At 57.8% G+C, this 18753-nt stretch overlaps 3 protein-coding genes across 6 annotated transcripts in view; all 3 read left to right on the top strand.

Moving 5' to 3' along the window:
• The window catches only part of ATP6V0A1 (ATPase H+ transporting V0 subunit a1), a 58597-nt gene extending 49998 nt beyond the window's left edge, over positions 1-8599 (top strand). For 2 of the 3 annotated variants that reach the window (XM_081109423.1, XM_081109424.1), the window contains one exon: positions 2214-3815. Coding sequence is in view for 1 of the 3 variants with exons in the window: in XM_081109422.1 (XP_080965548.1) it covers positions 2214-2303; positions 4495-4513 (109 nt within the window). In the remaining 2 variants the exon portion in view is untranslated. Of the gene's footprint in view, positions 1-2213; positions 3816-4494; positions 4570-7456 lie in introns of those variants that run through there. The other variant, XM_081109422.1, reaches the window with a different exon arrangement.
• On the top strand, positions 8343-15243 carry NAGLU (N-acetyl-alpha-glucosaminidase). 2 transcript variants are annotated; one of them, XM_081109433.1, is made up of 6 exons: positions 8343-8652; positions 10225-10372; positions 11146-11292; positions 11471-11556; positions 12553-12796; positions 13796-15243. In XM_081109433.1, exons 5-6 carry the CDS (start codon positions 12568-12570, stop codon positions 15004-15006), a joined length of 1440 nt encoding a protein of 479 aa, XP_080965559.1. In that variant the 5' UTR covers positions 8343-8652; positions 10225-10372; positions 11146-11292; positions 11471-11556; positions 12553-12567; the 3' UTR covers positions 15007-15243. The 2 variants fall into 2 exon arrangements, with proteins under 2 accessions (XP_080965559.1, XP_080965558.1); XM_081109432.1 differs by lacking the exon at positions 8343-8652 and adding an exon at positions 9061-9450 and having other exon boundaries at positions 12540-12796; positions 13796-15240.
• On the top strand, positions 15234-17672 carry HSD17B1 (hydroxysteroid 17-beta dehydrogenase 1). Its single transcript, XM_081109444.1, has 6 exons — positions 15234-15851; positions 15948-16115; positions 16252-16431; positions 16539-16632; positions 17158-17335; positions 17417-17672. Exons 1-6 carry the CDS (start codon positions 15755-15757, stop codon positions 17651-17653), a joined length of 954 nt encoding a protein of 317 aa, XP_080965570.1. The 5' UTR covers positions 15234-15754; the 3' UTR covers positions 17654-17672.
• Positions 17673-18753: the final 1081 nt, after the last annotated feature.

Below are 18753 nucleotides of genomic sequence, written 5' to 3' on the forward strand. Positions count from 1 at the left end.
AGGCATGTGCTCCTGGCCCTGAACTGCTCAGAGCGACAAAGGGCCAGAGCAGCAGCTGGGCCTAGAATCATCTTTCGGAAACTGCCTCCCCTCAGTCACACCCTCCAGGAGAGGGAAGAGGCCCCGGAACCAGTCCCTTCGCTCACTCCAGGAAACAGGTTTCCAGTTACACAGCAGGAGCCGTCTCTCTCTGGACGCCCAGTTGTCCTCTGGGTCACAGGTGGCCTTTGCCAGGTGCTGAGCTGGAAGGGGTGATAGAGAAGCTCAGCCCACTGCCTGCCTGGGGCTTCCTCCCAACTGGGATTCTGAGGTGCGTTTTAGTGGCTTGGAGCATGGCTGGGCCTGGAGGCTCCTGAGCAGAGCCCCTAAGGAAGGAAGAACTCGCAGGGCGGCCCCTGGGGCCCCCTTGCACCCTCACACAGAGAACTTCATGTTTGTACTTTCTCAGGAAGCACACGTTTCCCTGGTTTACAGGGAGAGGAGGGTGGGGAGACCAACAGGGAAACTGCTTTCCAGCTCTGTGCCAGGAGGTTGGGTGAGCTCAACTGAGAAGGAGGGTGAAGTCAGGCTAACCCACAGGTGCCCAGGGTGTCTTTAAGTCACACAGAGGGGTGGCAAGAGAAGGGTGGTGACCCCACGGGTCTCGGAGAACGTCTCCCTCCACCCAGTTTGGAATCGGAATTGTTTGTGTGATTAGCCAGCCAGGAGGTCAGAATTCTGATCCCTCATGGGCCTGAAGGGGACTTGCCCACTGTCTGGCTACATATTCTTGAATGAAAATGGGACAAGTCCATCTGTTTTCAGTTGTTCAGCAATCCCTTGCCATGTGCAGACACAGCCCACCCAACATGAAGAATGCAGACCTGACAGCAGTGGGCGCCCAGCAGGAACCTAGCTCCCTCCCGCCACCTTCCCCAGTAGCTGCAACTGGCAGAAGGGCTTCTCAGGAGTGTCAGGATGTGGGGCGGATCCAGTCCTGGTATGACTGACTGGAGTCCTGGATCCTGTTTTACCTGGGGCTTGGCCAGAGTCTGGGATGCTTGGGGACCTAGGCCCAGGCCCTGCAATGTGGGGCTGGGGGAGAGATGGCCTCACTGAACATTGTTCACCTCTTCTCCCCAGGTGTGGAGCTGAAAGCTTGGCAGTCAGTGTCCCCAGCCAGCACCCCGAGGCTGAAGGGGCTCTGAGGGCCTCTCAGTGCCACCTGCAGACAGTCGTCCTGGTTTGCCTGCCCAGGCCAGCCCCAGCTTTCCTCTCTGCTAATTGCTCCCCTCTGGGTTTGGGGGAGGAGGAAGCCCTGTGTGTAAACTATCGCCTGCAGCCTGCCTCCCCCGCCTGTTCTTGGCCGGTTCTGCTGCCCCCAGGGTCACTCAGCCCCAGTGGAAACTATTCCTCAGGGCAGCTCTCCTTGGCTTTTCTAGCCTCTGAATCATGCATTTTTCTGCCCATATTTGGTGCTGATTTGGTTGCTGGGCAGCCGTCCAGGGCGAGTTTGCAGGGGGAAGCCCAGCCAAGTGCTCACAGGAGCGAGCTCCTCTTCCCCTCGAGTCCGTCCGATAGGGCCCCAGGGAGACGGCAGGGATGGACGCCGAGCTGCCTGGGAAGGGAGTTGAAGCTGTTTTTCCTTTCAGTCCCCAAGAGAAGAATTCTTTCTCAGATGTTTTTGTAGTTGGAGCATATTTTTGCCGTGGCTTTGAGGAGACTTCCCCTCCTGACGTCCCCCCTTTCCTGAGAATTTCCTCCCCGAACTCAAAAAGCCTTGAATGTTCACTCCCAAGCCTCCCTTCTCCTTCCTCCCCACCAGGGAACAATAAGCAGGAAAACAGTGGCGCTCGCAGGGCTCCCGGGGCTGAATTCACAGCCTCTTGGGGCTTCTTGGGGCTTCCCTCAGAGGTCGCTGCCAGGCGACCGCTGTTTGGGGGGCTCCTCTTCTCTGCTGCTCAGCAGGTCAGAGCAGGACTGAGGACCCGCCGGTGCACTGGTGCACTGCTTGCTGAGGGCAGGCCCTGGGCTTCAGGGGCAGGGCTGTGTGCTCTGGGAGGAGGCCGAGTTCTGGGCTTGGGGTGGCAGAGGCAGCAGGAGGCAGAGCGGCTTTCCCAAGCTCACCTAGGAGAGTAAGGCTTCGGGGAGCGTGGGTCAGGCATCTTTCTGGCCAGCTGTGAAATCCCCAAAAGTTTCTGTGGGATGATGACTTCCCTCTTCCTTTTCCCCAGGGTCGAGTTCCAGAATAAATTCTACAGCGGGACCGGTTTCAAGTTCCTACCCTTCTCCTTCGAGCACATCCTGGAAGGGAAGTTAGACGAGTGAGCCCGCATGGGGACGTGTGCCCACTGCCCTCCCCCACCCACTCCATGGTGATAGCTGTGCTCCTCTCGCGTGTTGGTTGTGATCCCTGGATTCGGGGGCATTTGTGTCATCCTTGCCACCCTCCCCCAGCTGCTTGTGAGATCCGGCCCTCCCTTGGGTCTCCTGCCTCCTCAGCTGTGCATATTGTAGTTGGTGATCTAGAGAAGCTGGACTCTGGCCGTCCTCACACCCTGGGCACCAGCCTGCCCTCCGTCTCCTCCGGGCCAGACCCTCCTGTCACCTGGTGGTGACCGTGCATTTCCATGAGCCCAACGCCCAGGAGCACCTTCGCCATCCACACCCAGATTCTGAGTTTCTGCTCCTGCCACTCTAGTTACTGGTTGCGGTGGGGGTGCTCTTGGCACCCTTCCCTGGGGTTAGTAGGAGCAGATCCAGGAAGATGGTACTTATCTCCTCTGCCTCCCACCTCCGGTCTTCAGAGCAAAGACATTTGTTAATCAGGAATCCAGCTGGGCCACACTGTGCCATCATGCATGGCTTCTTGTCACCCCCAAGGGTCCCAGGGCACCCAACACCGCCTCCCTAACCTCCACTCTATACTCAGACCTCTCCTCCTCCCTCCCAGAATCCCCTTCTTCCGCTCCCTCATTTGCATCCTGCATGATAGCAGAGCTGGGAGAGACCCAAAACAGAGGGCCTGGCTAGCTGCTTCTCAGCCCATTCGAGGGCCCTGGCACTGACACGTCCTCTGGGCAGAGGGATTAAATTGATGCTCCTCCTGGTGCAGACCAGGACCTTCCCCTACCCCCAAATCATGACTCTTGAGTGAAGGATGGTGATCGTCAAGGCTGGTTCTCTGGCAGGCCAGCCTTGCTCTGCCACTAGTGCCCCTTCCCGCTTCCACAGTGAGCCCAAGTGGGGGGAGTGAGGTCCTGGGCAGGGAGGGTCACTGTCATTTACCGTTTGCTGATTGGAGGCGACTGGCAGGGCTGCCAGGCATGTGGTTGTGAGAGTTGCACTGCCCTGCCTGTGAGCTGATGACGAGCAGCCCCGAGGGCCGGCTCCGCTGTCACCCCCACACCAGCTGATCTTCAGGCCTTTTAAGCATGTGTTGACGCAGCAGCCCTGGCTGCTTCAGCTAAATTGATCCAGTCACTTTCAGTGGCCGAGATAATCCCCTGAATTGGCCAGGCCCTTGCCCTCTTCCACCCTGACTTTCCTGCGGGAGGGAGCTACTTAGAGCTGCTCACTCAGCCCTTCCAGGCGAGGTTGGCCTGGGTGTGGGCCACCTGCCCCAGCTGCCCCAGCCGCACCATGTGCGGGCCAGTGTGACCTGACCCAGACCTTGTGCAGAGCCCCTCCCCTGTGGTCCCCATGGTTTACATGATGTGATGATCTTTGTTCTGTTTACAGCAGGGCTTGAAGTAGAGTTCTCTGTGTAAGGAACCCTGCCCAAGGCCCTTCTGTTCAGACATTCCTGTGCTGAATAAAGTGTGTTTGAGTCTACAGAGGGAGGCTGGCTGTCTCTGTACCCACAGCCCCTGCTCCGCACCCTCTCCCCCGCCCGCCTCCAGCTTTTCTGCTTCTCTGATCAAAGGCCACAGCTACCGGGGCCCTGACCAGGCAGTACGTTTGAAATTCTCGCCTTATCTCAAGTTTCACAGGCACCTTCCCTCTCGCATGAGCCAAAGCGGCTTTGCAGGCACTACCCATGATGGGGAGGGGTCTTAGGAACCCGGCTTCGCCTCCCCTTCACACACTACACCCCCAAACAGCAGAGGCTTGTGGGGGTCTGGGCATCTGCCCCCTCCCTCTTTTCCGATTGTGCTCTTCGGGGCTCAGCAGCCTGGCTGTTTTGAGCCCTGATGCCCTTGGCCTTGGTGTTAATGGAGGCTCAGCATGTGGTTGGGGGCAGCTGGAGAACGTGAGGTGCTGAGGTAGGCAGGTGGCTGAAGAGCCTGCAGACTGTCCAGGCAGGCGGCGTGGGCAGGGAGGGCACCTCTCCCTCCTCACTGCCATCTAAGGCATCCACATTCTTTCCCGGGGCCCTCCCTCCCGGGGCCTCCGGAGCAGGGGCTGCGCAGGAATTCAAGCAGCAGGCTGACAACCGGCTCCGGGAGGGGCAGGAAACCCCTGTTCATTTCATGTTCCTGTCCCTCCAGCCTCAAACCCTCTCCTCCCTAACAGGCCAGCTGCCCTGGAATAGGCCCTGGGTGCAGCACCTCCACCCGTCTCCTCCGAAAGTCCAGAGTGGAAATTCAGGTAAATGAGCTCTTTTAGCCTCTGCTCTGTTACTGACTCAAAAAGGGAGGCCTAACTGAAATAGATATTTGGGTGCTGGCTGGGTAGCTCAATTGGTTAGAGCATCGTCCTGATACACTAAGGTTATGGGTTCGGTCCCAGATCAGGACACATACAAGAATCAATCAATGAATGCATCAATAAATGGAACAACAAATTGATGTTTCTCTCTCTTCCTCTCTCTAAAATCAACAAATAACTTTTTATAAATAAGTAAAATAGATATTTGGAATCAATGAAATAGAATTGAAATTGAGAGTCCAGAAATAAACCTTAATATTTATGGTCAATTGATTTTTTTTTTCTTTTAGAATTTTTACTTTTTTTTTTTTTTAAATTTCAGAGAGGGAGGGATAGGGAGAGAGAATCACTGATCAGCTGCCTCCTGCACGCCCCATACTGGGGATTGAGCCCGCAACCTGGGCACTTGCCCTTGACCAGAATCAAACCTGGGACTCTTCAGTCTGCAGGCCAGCCCTCTATCCACTGAGCCAAACCAGGTAGGGCATCAATTGATTTTCAACAAAGGGGCCAAGAAAATCCAAAAGAACGGGGAAAGAACAGTCTTTTCAACAAATAGCCCTAGTACAACTGGGTATCCACATTGGAAAACAAATTTGGGCCAGGACCCCACACTGTGTACAAAAGTTAACTCAACGTGAATGACGGACCTAAATGTAAGAGTTCAAACTAAAACTCTTAAGAGGAAATCACGAGTCTTCATGCTGACCTTGGGCTAGGCAATGATTTTTAGATATGACAGCAAAAATAACAAATGATGAAGATAAGTTGGCCTTTAGGAAAATTAAAAAATGTTTTGGTCCAAAGGGAAAAATAAAGACATTCACACCAGGAGACAATATCTGCAAATCATACAGTTGGCCCTTGAATGATGTGTGTGAACTGCAGGAGTCCACTTATACTTGGGGGTTTTTTGTTGTTTTTTTTTTCAGTAAATATGCAGTCAGCTCTCTATGTCCCCAGGCTGAATGGCCAGTAAGCCCATGAAAAGATGCTCAACATAATTAGTCATTAGAGAAATGCAAATCAAAACCGTGAGGAGACACCACCTCACATCCACTAAAAAGGTTTATAAAAACGTTAATGACAAGTGCCAGCAAGGATGAGGAGTAGTAAATGGAACTCCTAGTCCCTGCTGGTAGGAATGTAAAATGGAAAGCAGTCTGGCAGTTCCTCAAAACGTTAAACAGAAGTAATATAAGACCCAGCAAGTTGACTTCTAGGTATCCACTGAAGAAAAATGAAGCCGAAACCGGTTTGGCTCAGTGGATAGAGCGTCGGCCTGCGGACTGAAAGGTCCCAGGTTCGATTCCGGTCAAGGGCATGTACCTGGGTTGCGGGCACATCCCCAATGTGGGATGTGCAGGAGGCGGCTGATCGATGTTTCTCTCTCATCGATGTTTCTAACTCTCTATCTCTCTCCCTTCCTCTCTGTAAAAAAATCAATAAAAAATATATTTAAAAAAAAAGAAAAATGAAAAGATGTGCACGCAGACTTGTACACAGTGTTCATAGTAGCATTTTTCATGGTAGCCCCCCAATGGAAACAACCCACATGTCCATCTGTTGGATAACAAAAGGCAGTCTATCCATATAATAGGTATTAATCTACAATAAAAAGGAATAAAGTACTGCTACTTGCAACACTATGAATGGACCTCAGAAACATGATGCTAAGAAACAGGACACAAGACCACATAATATGATTCCATTTCTGTGAAGTAGGCAAATCTATAGAGACAGAAAGCAGATGGGTAATTAATTGCCTAGGACTGGCGGCTGGATGCATTTGGGGGCAGGATTAAAATAGGAGATCCCCTTCTCGTGGAATCCCTGGACCCCGTCAGACATCTGCTGAGTGAGTCTGTGCTCTGTCCAGTGAATGCCCCTCATCTTGCGGTCCTAGAACCAGCATGGAAAGGGTGGCTTTGGGCCTACTCAGTGCTATGAAGATGGGACAATTCCATCACCACCTTCAGGACCCACTCTCTGTCCGATTCATTGGGGACCTGAGTGGACTGTGCCTCTTTCTGTCCCAGGAGCCCTGGACAGAAGGGGCATTGGAGCTCCCCTCAGATCCAAGAGACTGGCTGCCTTCCCAGCTCCCTGGCCTACCCAAGGCATGTCCTAGGCATTGGCTGCTCCCTGGTGGCCAGACCGGGAAGGACTCATTCCTCCTCACTGGCAACGTGAGCATGATCCTAGCTGGGCTGTGACAGGCAACTGCATTGGCTGGGCACTATTCTGGGGCACATAGGCAGAGGGGCCAGGAACAGAAGAGGACATGATGAGATGGAGAGAGGAGAGCCAGGCCTACTTGTTTCACACACATTAATTGAAAAAGTAAAGTCCTCCCACCCCCAGCATCCTAGTACTCCATGGGAGGCAACCACTGTTTTCATAGCCTTTAAAAAAACATGCACACAACCCTAGCAGGTTGCTCAGTGGTTAGAGCATTGGCCCACAAACTGAAGGGTTGCGGGTTCAATTCTGATTAAGGGCATATACCTCGGTTTCAGGCTTGTTCCTTGGCCCCAGTCGGGGATGTGTGGGAGGCAACCAATCTGTCTCTCATATCCACATCGATGTTTCTCTGTGTCCCCCCCGCCCCCTTCCACTGTCTCTAAAAAAAACACAAACAAAAATTATTGGAAAATATATCCTCAGGTGAGGATTAACAACAACAAATAAATAAAAAATACCCACACAAATGCGAGTGTCCTATATCCACTGGCTTGACCATTTGCAGAACGTTCCAAATCATTAACACATCTTCCTCATTTTTCAGTAAATGCTTAACAGTTCATACTTTAATTTCTTCAATCAGCCCCCTCCTGTTGTCAAAGAGCTCCCAGCCTGACGGGGAAGATGAGAAAAGAGTGTGACATGCTTGGAGTCATCCCTGAAGCTCCTCCCCAGCATCGACGAACTCAGGCTTTAAATGTACGACCAACCCCTGGATGGTGTCCCCAACCTACTGCCCCACACCACCACTCTGGGTGAACCCAGACCCCACAGAGAGCCCCAACTCCCCCACCCACGTGTTCCCTGAGATCCAGAAATGCCAGTCAAACAGGTCCAGGCAGGAGGAGAACCTGACAAGGCTCACCTGGAGAAAGGGGTGTTCAGAGGGAAAGTGGGGTGCGAGTGAGGGACGCTGGGGAGGAGTGGAGAAGGGCCTGGGCGGAGGTGTTGCAGGCTGTAGCCCCTGAGCACATCTCTCCGGGCGGGTCTTGGGAGTGCTCCCTGAGAAAGGCTGAACCTTTCCATACCAGGAACTGCGTGAGCAGGGGCTGCCCCTCCTGAGAGCTGCCCAGAGCCAGGGGCTGGGCCGGGGTCGGGGCCGGGGGCCGGCAAGCCCACGGGGCTCCCTTGTTCTTTTTCAGTCCAGACTCCAGAGTCTCTGGATCGCAGTCCCTCTGCTCCCTTTCCTGTCCCTAAACGGCTTCCCTCAGGCCTGACATTCTGGAAAAATCAACACCTGTCTCCAAACGGATTCAAAATCCTGTTAGAAACAGTTTTTGTGAAGGGCCCACCACAAAGCCCCCACTCAACCCCTCCCTGCCGGAGAGGCAGCCTGAAAAGTAGAGGCACTTGCGCAATAGCGGCAAGAAGGCTGGCCTCGGGAGTTCCGGTTCTAGTCCCAGACCTGCTCTCCTACCGCGATTGGCCTTGTCTGAGTCATTTCCTTTCTCTGGCCCTCAGTTCCCCAATATGTAAAATGAAGATAACTCCTTGAGGACCCCAGAAGGGACCTCGGCATGTCCACCGGGCCCTGCCCCGCCGCCAGTCCACGCGCCATGGCCCACCGCCCCTCCAGCTTTGCGCACGCTCTGTTAATCCTCAAATCTGCCCAGCCCTTCCGTTGTCCTGCGGGATCTTCAGACACACTGTCTCTGCCTGGGGTGCTGCCCTGTCTCTTCTGCTAGTCGACCCCAGTGAACTCGGATTAAACATCACTTCCATTGGGAAGAAGCCTTAGGCTGGCGCCCTTACATTTCTTCACACCATCACAGCCATAATGTAAGTCTTCCCGTAAGTGCTGTCCATGGGTTCTAGGTCTCCCCGGAGAGGGGTGGCGTGCCGGCACTAAACAAACTCCGCATATTTATTTACTGGGTGTTTGGATGAACGGGAGGAAAGCGATTCGCGTGTGAAAGCGCGTCGGAGCTGAAGACGCCCGTGAAGGATCGCGGGTCACACCGGCTCCAGGCTCCCGAGGTTACCGGGGTCACGCGCGCCGGCACCACGAGCGGTCAGCAGACACCCTCGGGCGGTGTCCGGACCCGGAAGCCGCTCTCCGGGCTGCCCGCGGTGTTGTGCTTTCGCTTCCACGTGACCTAAGACTCGCCGCGGATTGGGCCCGGGGCGCCCCGCCCCCTGGGCCCGAGTCCCGAATAGGTTTCCCGGGGCCGCGGCCGGGTTGAGACCGCGGACCATGCAGGCGGTGGCAGCGGCCGCGGCGCTGGCGTTCCTGCTCCTGCTCCTGGCGGGGGCCTCGGCCGGGGACGAGGCCCGAGAGGCGGAGGCCGTGCGGGCGCTGCTGGCCCGACTGCTGGGACCCGGGCCGGCGGCCGCCTTCTCGGTGTCGGTGCAGCGCGCCCTGGCGGCCGAGTCCGGCCTGGACACCTACCGCCTGAGCGGCGGCGGCGGGGCGCCAGTGCGGGTGCTCGGCTCCACGGGCGTGGCGGCCGCCGCCGGCCTGCACCGCTACCTGCGCGACTTCTGCGGCTGCCACGTGGCCTGGTCGGGCTCTCAGCTGCACCTGCCGCAGCCGCTGCCCGCCGTGCCCGACGCGCTGACCGAGGCCACGCCCAACAGGTACCGGCGGGCCCGCCCGTCGGGCCCCCTGCAGCTGCCTCCTGCCCGCAGCCCGCGCTCGCCAGGCTGCAGTCCCGCCCCACCCGGCGCGGCGCTGGTCGCAAGCGCTAGCCCTTGGGTCGCGCATCTCTGGCTTCAGATCCCCGCTCTGCCTTGTCCAAGTAACAAAAAAAGTCTAGGCTTTGGCTGGAAAGACATGATAAGGATTTATTCAAGGGTCTGAGAACCGGAAACACAACGACGCAATAGTCAGAGTGTTCCCAAGGAGGAAAAAACTGAGTTCTTAGAGTAAAAAGTACATTCTTCCGAGATCAAATCAGATCGGAAGCATTCAGGGTGGTATGTATGGCCCTAGATGTAAAAGGTACATTCTTGAAAGAATCACCTTGCATTCTTTTTTTTAATGTTTTTAACATATTTTTACTGATTTCAGAGAGGAAGGGAGAGAGAAACATCAATGATGAGAAAGAATCATTGGTCAGCCCGGGCCTGTGCCCTGACCGGGGATCACACTGCGACCTCCTGGCTCATATGTGGATGCTCAACCACCGAGCCCCACCGGCTGGGCTCACCTGGCATTCCTACCTCTTAGCTCTGCCTTCTGCCCGGGGGGATCCCCACGTGAAGCAGTAGAGAGACCACATTTGGAACCCCTCCCTCTGGGCTAGATCTGGAGTCAGGCGGCCTTCTGAGCTCTTCCAGGACGATGGATGTCAGGGAGAGGGACATCCTGTTTGCGCTGAAGGACACCCCAGCTCATGCCCCTGCCCACAGGTACCGCTATTACCAGAACGTGTGCACCCACAGCTACTCCTTCGTGTGGTGGGACTGGGCCCGCTGGGAACAGGAGATTGACTGGATGGCACTGAACGGCATCAACTTGGCACTGGCCTGGAGCGGCCAGGAGGCCATCTGGCAGCGGGTACGTGCCCCCCACACGGGCCACTGCAGGTGTCCCTGTCCCCCACCCACATCAGCAGTGTCTGGCACACACACAGAGAATAAGGGCTCCAGAGTGTTTGTGGTGGGCACAGTGGCCCCAGCCCTCCAGAAACGGGCTTCCACGGCTGAGACAAACCCTAGGAGAGCTTACTGAGAGCTGGGCCCCAGGGCCCCACCGTACACGCTTCAGAAGTCCAGTCAGCCTGCTGCTAGAGTCTTTGTCATCAGCAGGCTTTGACCTCACTTATTCTCTCCATCCTTAGCCATGGCCCTGATTCAGGCTCTCACGCCCTCGCCCTGCACCCCCTCGAGAGCCTCTGAGCAGGACTCCTTTCGGAAATGCAGATCTGGGCAAGCCCTCCCACTAACACACTCAGGAGCTCAGCATTGCCTCCAGCCTTCGCAGGCCTGGGAGCTGCGTCCCTGGGCCCTGAGGGCTGGCTGCACCTGCGGCTGCTTGAGCTCCCCGCAGAGCTGATCTCTAGCCAGCCTTGCTCCCTGAAGCCTTCTAAGGCCCCTTCCTTGTTTGGGGAGAGCCCCCTTGTGCCTCACCTCACCTGTGCTGCAAGGGTGACATTATAAACTCACCTGTTCACGCATCTGTTCCTCCTGGACTGCGGGCTCCTTGCAGGCGGAGGTTGCATTTTGTCTTAGTAACCGTAGGGCACAGCACAGAGAGGAGATGAGTCAATGTCAGTGAGTCGGGGAAAGGCGATGAATGTGCTGATGTGCGGGGGTTGCCTTCCTCCTCAGGTGTACCTGGCCTTGGGCCTGACCCAGTCAGAGATCGATGAGTACTTCACTGGCCCTGCCTTCCTGGCCTGGGAACGCATGGGCAACCTGCACACCTGGGGTGGCCCCCTGCCCCACGCCTGGCACCTCAAGCAGCTTTACCTGCAGGTAAAATAAAGGGGAAGGGAAGGATAGGATTGGTCCTGGGCAGTCACAGGCTAGGGAGGGTGGTATTTGACCAGTCTCAAGGCTCCTAATTAGACCCCGGCGACTCTCTGTGCCCTGGGGGAGCGGGGGCCTCCCATCTCGGGCCATGCTCACCAGCTCCCCCTCCCATTCTTCCCAGCATCGGATCCTGGACCGGATGCGCTCCTTCGGCATGATTCCCGTGCTGCCTGCATTCGCAGGGCATGTCCCCAAGGCTATAACCAGGTGAGGCTCCCCTGCCTGCACCTCCCACTCAGCTCAGAGATGGAATTTATTTTCCCCTGAAAGACATGATTTAAAGAGCTGTAGGCCCTGGCTTGATTCCTGGCTCTGCTATCCACTAGCCATGTGACTTCAGGCAGGTTATGTGACTGCTCTGTGCCTCAGTTGCCTCATTTACAGAATATACATGGCTTGGCACCGAGACTTAGCCAAAGGCAGCTCTTGTGTGTGGCAGTAGTGATGCACTGGTCTCTGTCCTCCCCGCTCCTCTGTGGTACCCACGCACCCATCCTCTCCTGGGGCTGGGAAAATCCTTCAAGGCCAGCTGAGACCTCCCCTCCTTCAGGAAGCCTTGCTGGGCTCCCAGCACTGGTCACCACCTCCTTCAGCCCCGTGAGCCCTGGTTTCCACCACTCTCACATACTTCCCGCACGCTGCTGGCCCCGCTGGCCGCCCCCTCGTCTCTCTAGCCGGGTGGCAGGAGCCTCATGCGCACATTCAGTGAACGCTTGTCGGGGGTCTGGGACTGCCAGGCCAGGCTCTGCTGGGCCTTGGGAGGCAGCGACAACAGTGCACGGAGTTCCTGTCCCTGGTGGGAGATAGGTTGGCAGGGGGTTATAATGCAGTGATAGGGCCCACTTCTCCGTCAAGGCCACTTCTGCCTGGGTAAGAGGAGCCGCAGGGACTCAGAGAGAGGCAGTACTGGGCCAGACCTTGAAAAGTGAGTGTTGTTTGTTTCAACCAGTGGGAGGGGAGATAGCAGGAGTTTTCCAAGCTGGGTGAAACTTACAGGATGTCAAGGAGTAACCAGCTGGATGATTAGGGAGAGAGGAGGAAAGGACTCCAGGCACGGGACACAGTATGTGCAAAGGCATGGAGGCGTGAGAGACCAGGATGAGGTCCAGGAGTTGCAGATAAGTTAACGAAACTGGCAATGACTGTGTCAGCCTCCACTAAATGTCTGGACTGTTCCCACCCCCAACTAGGGTGTTCCCCCAGGTCAATGTCACCCAGATGGGCAGCTGGGGACACTTCAACTGCTCCTACTCCTGCTCCTTCCTTCTGGCTCCCGAAGACCCCCTGTTCCCTGTCGTGGGGAGCCTCTTCCTGCGGGAGCTGACCAAGGAGTTTGGCACAGATCACATCTACGGGGCCGACACGTTCAATGAGATGCAGCCCCCATCCTCAGAACCCTCCTACCTCGCCGCAGCCACTGCCGCCGTCTACCAGGCCATGGTCGCAGGTTTGGTGCCAGGGAGGCGGGGAAGGGGAGGAGGGACTGGGCATCATAACACCTGACTGTGACACATAGCGCTTGACACTTTACCAAGCACTTGTACACACACATCATCTCATGGAGTCCCACTGGTGAGAGGTGAGCTCTGGAGGCAGACAGCCTGCGCACACTCCGGCACTCCACTTCCTGCCTGTGTGACTTGCAATAAGTTACCTCCCTCCCAGGGCCTCAGTGGCTTCATCTGTAAAATGGGACTCCCGCTAAATAAGATGATGCCTGGCCCAGAGGAAAGTGTCCTTAAGTGCTGGGTATTAAAAAGACAGGGGTGGGCAAAAGTAGGTCTACAGATGTGAGTACATGAAACACAGCTTGTTCTTGTATTATTTATTTATTGTAGTATTTGTTACAACTGTACACCTACTTTTGCCCACCCCGTATTTTATTTGGTTCCTACCTCTATGCTGAGGTACTTAACAATGGCCAGAGGTTAGGGAATGTGCCCAAAGCTGGTAGGTGCTCTTCCTGGTGCACAAATGTGAACCTAGTACTCCTTCCTGCCACTTACAGGGGAGGGGGGAGAGGAGCCAGGTCAGGAATGGTGGTGGGGAGGCCTCTGTGACAGCAGGAAGGGAACTGATGGGCTCAGGGTTCCGTGAGCAGCACTGCTCCAAGTCTGATTCAGCCCAGAGCCTGTCAGGTCTGCAGATCCTTCCTCTCCCCGCTTCCCTTCCCTCCCCCACCTCCTGAGTCAGAAAGACCAGGGCTGGCGCCCATGAATGTGTGTGTGAACCAGCCTCTGGGTAATTCCCATGGGGAAGGAGGGGATGGAAAGGGTGTGTGGGATGAAGTAGCCCTGTTGGCTGGGGGTCCGGGGAAGGAAGTATCCTGTGGTAGAGTCGGCTAACTTCTCTGGGCCTGTTTCCTCTCTGTGGAATGGGGGAGAATGGTCCTCTGACCCCCTCCCTTCTCATCACCTCTCTTCTCTGTCCCCCACCCCCACCACAGTGGACCCTGACGCCGTATGGCTCCTCCAAGGCTGGCTCTTCCAGCACCAGCCCCAGTTCTGGGGTCCACCCCAGGTGGAGGCCGTGCTCAGGGCAGTGCCCCGCGGCCGCCTCCTCGTTCTGGACCTGTTTGCTGAGAGCCAGCCCGTGTACGTCCGCACAGCCTCCTTCCAGGGCCAGCCCTTCATCTGGTGCATGCTGCATAACTTTGGGGGCAACCACGGCCTGTTTGGGGCCCTGGAGGCCGTGAACCGAGGCCCCGCAGCCGCCCGCCTCTTCCCCAACTCCACCATGGTAGGCACGGGCATGGCCCCGGAAGGCATTGGCCAGAACGAAGTGGTCTATGCCCTCATGGCTGAGCTGGGCTGGCGCAAGGGCCCAGTGGCAGATCTGGGGGCCTGGGTGACCAGCTTTGCAGCCCGGCGGTATGGGGTCTCCCACGAAGGCACAGAGGCAGCGTGGAGGCTGCTTCTCAGGAGTGTCTACAACTGCTCCGGCGAGGCCTGCAGTGGCCACAATCGCAGCCCGCTGGTCAGGCGGCCATCCCTACAGATGGTAACCACTGTCTGGTACAACCGATCGGATGTGTTTGAGGCCTGGCGGCTGCTGCTGACAGCCACCCCCACCCTGGCCACCAGCCCATCCTTCCGCTACGACCTGGTGGACCTCACTCGCCAGGCAGTCCAGGAGCTGGTCAGCTTGTACTATGAGGAGGTGAGGACCGCCTACCTGAACAAGGAGCTGGTCCTCCTGCTGCGGGCGGCAGGCATCCTGGCCTACGAGCTTCTGCCCTCCCTGGACAACATACTGGCTAGCGATAGCCACTTCCTGCTGGGCAGCTGGCTGGCGCAGGCCCGGGCAGCCGCGGTCAGTGAGGCCGAGGCCCGTTTCTATGAACAGAACAGCCGCTACCAGCTAACCCTTTGGGGGCCAGAGGGCAACATTCTAGACTACGCCAACAAGCAGCTGGCAGGGCTGGTGGCCGACTACTACACCCCCCGCTGGCGACTCTTCCTGGGGACGCTGGTCGACAGCCTGGTCCGAGGCATCCCCTTCCAGCAGCACCAGTTTGAGACGCATGCCCTCCAGCTGGGGCAGACCTTTGCCCTCAACACACGGAGGTATCCCAGCCACCCCCAAGGCGACACTGTGGACCTGGCCAAGAAGCTCTTCCTCAAATATTACCCCCGGTGGGTGGCTGGCTCCTTGTGACAGATTAACCACTCCTGGGCCTCTTCTCCCCAAATTCCAAGCCTGGACAGGTTCCGGGGGTCTGGAGCTGGGCAAGCGTCACTGGAGGTCCCCAAGCCTGGGCGAAGGGACTCAAGACCTGCCGGTCGGATCGAGGTTAGGGGATTTGGGGGGAAGTGAGCTGCCCTCCTCCACCACCCCAAATTCAGGACCAAAGTACTGTTTTAATACAACTTAATAAACTGATGAATCACCTGGGCCTGTCTGTCTGAATGTCACTGCTACTGTGCCTGGGAGGACTCGGAGCTATAGCATGGACACCGGTGTGAGGCCCGTTCCCCCTGTCCCCTTGCTTTTGTCTCCCCATTGTTAATACTAACCCCTGACCTTTGAACTGAGAATGCCTGCCCAAAGCACTGGCTCTCATACCCTCAGCAGCAAACTTTGGAAACTATCACTGTCCCCGTGGGGCAGAGGCATGCCCAGGGAAAGATCCGCGCAGGGCACTCGGTGCCACGGGGAGCCCACACTTTTGCTTGCAAAGCTTCGCCCGCCCTCTGACCAGCAACTAAAGCAGGTCCTTCCAAGCAGGGCTTCATCTCTCCTTGACCTAGAGCAGAGTGGGGAGAGCAGGCCAGGGACCTCTGGAGGTTCAGCCTTGAGGTGGTGCTGCAGACACAACAAGGGGTGAGGATCCCTGGGGGCAGGGGCGGGGCGAAGTAGGTGATATCTAGTCCCGAGACCAGAGCGTCTCCCACACGCTCTCCCCATGGACCGCACAGTGGTGCTCATCACCGGCTGCTCCTCGGGCATCGGCCTGCACCTGGCCCTGCGTCTGGCGGCAGACCCTTCCCGGAGCTTCAAAGGTATCTGCGGGGGTTGGGACGGGAGCAGCCCTGGTCCCAGGGCACCTCGGTAAGTTAAGCAGGACGTCCGGTCCTCGTCTTCTCCCCAACCGCCAGTGTATGCCACTTTACGGGACCTGAGCACGCAGGGCCCGCTGTGGGAGGCCGCCGGGTCCCAAGGGTGCCCGCCCGGCTCCCTGAAGACGTTACAGCTGGACGTGCAGGACGCAGATTCCGTGGCTGCTGCCAGGGCACGTGTGACTGAGGGCCGCGTGGACGTGCTGGGTGAGCCTCCCCAAAACATACAGGAGCCTTCCCTGTCCCGTGTCCAAACCAAGGTGTCCTGAGGCTCAGGGAACACGGGACCGGCCGGGATGGAGGGCAGTGCGGGAGGCACAAGGGGTCGAACCTCTCCCCACAGTGTGCAACGCGGGCCGGGGCCTGCACGGGCCCATCGAGGTGCACTCGGCGGAGGCCGTGGGCTCTGTGCTGGACGTGAACTTGGTCGGGATGGTGCAGATGCTTCAGGCCTTCCTGCCGGACATGAAGCGCCGCCGCTCAGGACGCATATTGGTGACTGGGAGCATGGGAGGCCTGATGGGTGAGTGGGGTGAGTGGAGGGGGTCTGGGCCGGGCACCAGGCGCCCCAGCGGGCTTTCCGGGGACGCGCTCCCATCTGAGTCTCAGCAGCCTCATCTCCCCTCAAAGGGCTGCCCTTCAATGCTGTTTACTGTGCCAGCAAGTTCGCCATCGAAGGTTTATGCGAGAGTCTGGCGGTGCTGCTGCCCCCCTTCGGGATCCAGTGAGTCCCTGCCCACCCATGGAACCCTCTGACCCTGACTTTGGGAACTCCCATACCCCCTCTCGTGGAGCTGCGCCCAGGCGTTCTCCCTGCCCTTCCCTATTGCGGCCCATATCTGTGTGTGCCAGGCACTGTACTGGGCCCATGCGGGTGACCTATCTGGTGGGTGAGGTGTCTGTTATTACTGGGAAGCTTAGGCCCAGAGAGATTAGCTGACTGCCCCAAGGTCACACAGCACATGACCCAGCCAAGTTCGAATTCTGATGCATCCCAGCCAGGTTGGAATTCTGACGCCAGAGTCGCTCTCAGACCCTCAGGTGGAAGTGGGAGCGCTATTCGGGCAGTGAGCCGCTTGCAAGCGCTCTGGTTAGCTTTCTGCGCCGATCGCCTGCCAGTGCGCAGACCCTCCTAGCCTCCCTCCTGGCGGTGCGCGGGGACTGGGGGCTGGGGCTGGGGCTGGGGCTGGGGCCAGGTTGGGCTCTGTTCTCACGGGCTCCCAGCCGACTCGCCGCTCTCGGGTCGCAGTGTGAGCCTCATCGAGTGCGGCCCGGTGCGCACCGCCTTCCAGGGGAAAGTCCAGGACGGCCTCGACGCGGCGCTGGACAGCGCAGATGCCCAAACCCGAGAGCTTTTCTCCCAATACCAGCGCCACTTCGAGCAGGTCTTCCGCGAAGCGGCGCAGGACCCAGAGGAGGTGACAGAGGTGGGTGCCAGGCCGGGCTCCGGGAGTGGGCGGCACTCGAGTCCTCGCCCCCAGCCCCAGCTTCCTCTCCGCACCCCGCAGGTCTTCCTCGCCGCGCTGCGCGCCCCGCAGCCAGCCCTGCGCTACTTCGCCTGCGAGCGCATCCTGCCCCTGATGCGGCTGCGCCTCGCCGACCCCAGCGGCTGCAGCTATGTGGCTGCCATGCGCCGCGCAGTGTTCGGCGACAGGCCCGCCGAGGGTCGGGAAGGTGCTCAGGCGGAGGCTGGAGCCGGAGAACTAGGCCGCCCTGAGTGCGCGTCTCCAGCTGCCCCGAAATAAAGGCCTGGTCCCCACGGTCTCCCTGTCTCTCCTTTGCGAGCCCAGGGAGGTGGGGTTCTGGGGCGTGGAGGGGAACTGCACTGCGCCGGCTGGTGCCGCAGGCGTGTTGTGAGCCCGGGTTACCCCGACCTGGAAACCTCCCAGAATGAGGGTTACCCCAGGCCAGTGTCGCGCCTCAAGTCCGAGGCTCTCATCTGCAGTGGTAGGAGTTAGGCATCTTGGCCCCCACTAGTCATGGGACCTCAGGCAAATGTTTTACCTTCTCTGAGTCTGTTTTCTTATCTGTAAAATGGGTATGATTCCTATGTCGTGGGTCATAGTAAGAATTAATTGAGATCATGCCTGAAAGTGCTGGTATAGAGGACGTCATAGCAGGTCTGGGACTTGTATTCCCATGCGGGAACCAGATTGTAGAGAAACAAGGCCAAATGAATTAAAAGGAGACAGCCCCACTCACCCTCCCCGTGCCCCCTGCCCTCAATGAAACTCAGCAGGAGCGGCCCCTCCAGCCAGGCCCTGCCTCTCACCGGGAGGTTTAGCTGAGGCTCCAGACCTGGCTGTTCTGCCCAGTGGTCTGTCCTCCTTCCTGAAGCCAGCGGCAGAAGCTAGGGCGGCAGGAGCCACTTCCTCCAGGTTGGGTGCTGGAGGAGGGTGAACAGACAGAAACTAGGTGAGGAGGTTGCAGGCAGAGGAAAGGGGCAGGGTGCCCTGGAGGGGATGGGAGTGGGCGACAGACCAGGAGGCGGCTTGGCTGCAGCGCCTGGAAGAGGGAATAGGGGGGACCCTGCCACCTACCAGGGTTCTGGGAGCTTTGTAGGGGACTTTGGGGGAAGGAGGCGCTGCATCCTGACCTGCCCCTACCTCCAGGTATTGATCTGCTCTGCGCCTCTGGACTGCCTGCTGCTTCTGCTCCTGGGAGAAGGTTCCAGAAGGGGCCTCAGCCATCCCATCCCTACCCCTCTCCCTGCCCTGCTGGCCCAAATGGGTCTGCTGTCCCGGCAGCATCCAGGGAGGCCACAGGAAAGGGTCAGGGCCAAGGTGGCACGCAGCTCTGAGGCGTGGGGCCTGTTCCCTTTGCCCGGGTGTGTGAGTGTGTGTGT

The sequence above is a fragment of the Myotis nattereri genome (assembly GCF_964212035.1).
Source record: "Myotis nattereri genome assembly, chromosome: 16".
NCBI lineage: Eukaryota > Metazoa > Chordata > Mammalia > Chiroptera > Vespertilionidae > Myotis > Myotis nattereri.

Bases quoted from the DNA above. Each gene is read 5' to 3' on its own strand.
- HSD17B1 (XM_081109444.1), top strand. From the start codon at position 15,755: ATGGACCGCACAGTGGTGCTCATCACCGGCTGCTCCTCGGGCATCGGC. The intron at 15,852-15,947 runs GTATCTGCGGGG...CCCAACCGCCAG, and splicing joins CCCTTCCCGGAGCTTCAAAG to TGTATGCCACTTTACGGGAC. The intron at 16,633-17,157 runs GTGAGTCCCTGC...CTCGGGTCGCAG, and splicing joins CTGCCCCCCTTCGGGATCCA to TGTGAGCCTCATCGAGTGCG.
- NAGLU (XM_081109432.1), top strand. From the start codon at position 9,068: ATGCAGGCGGTGGCAGCGGCCGCGGCGCTGGCGTTCCTGCTCCTGCTC. The intron at 9,451-10,224 runs GTACCGGCGGGC...CCCTGCCCACAG, and splicing joins ACCGAGGCCACGCCCAACAG to GTACCGCTATTACCAGAACG. The intron at 11,293-11,470 runs GTAAAATAAAGG...CATTCTTCCCAG, and splicing joins TCAAGCAGCTTTACCTGCAG to CATCGGATCCTGGACCGGAT.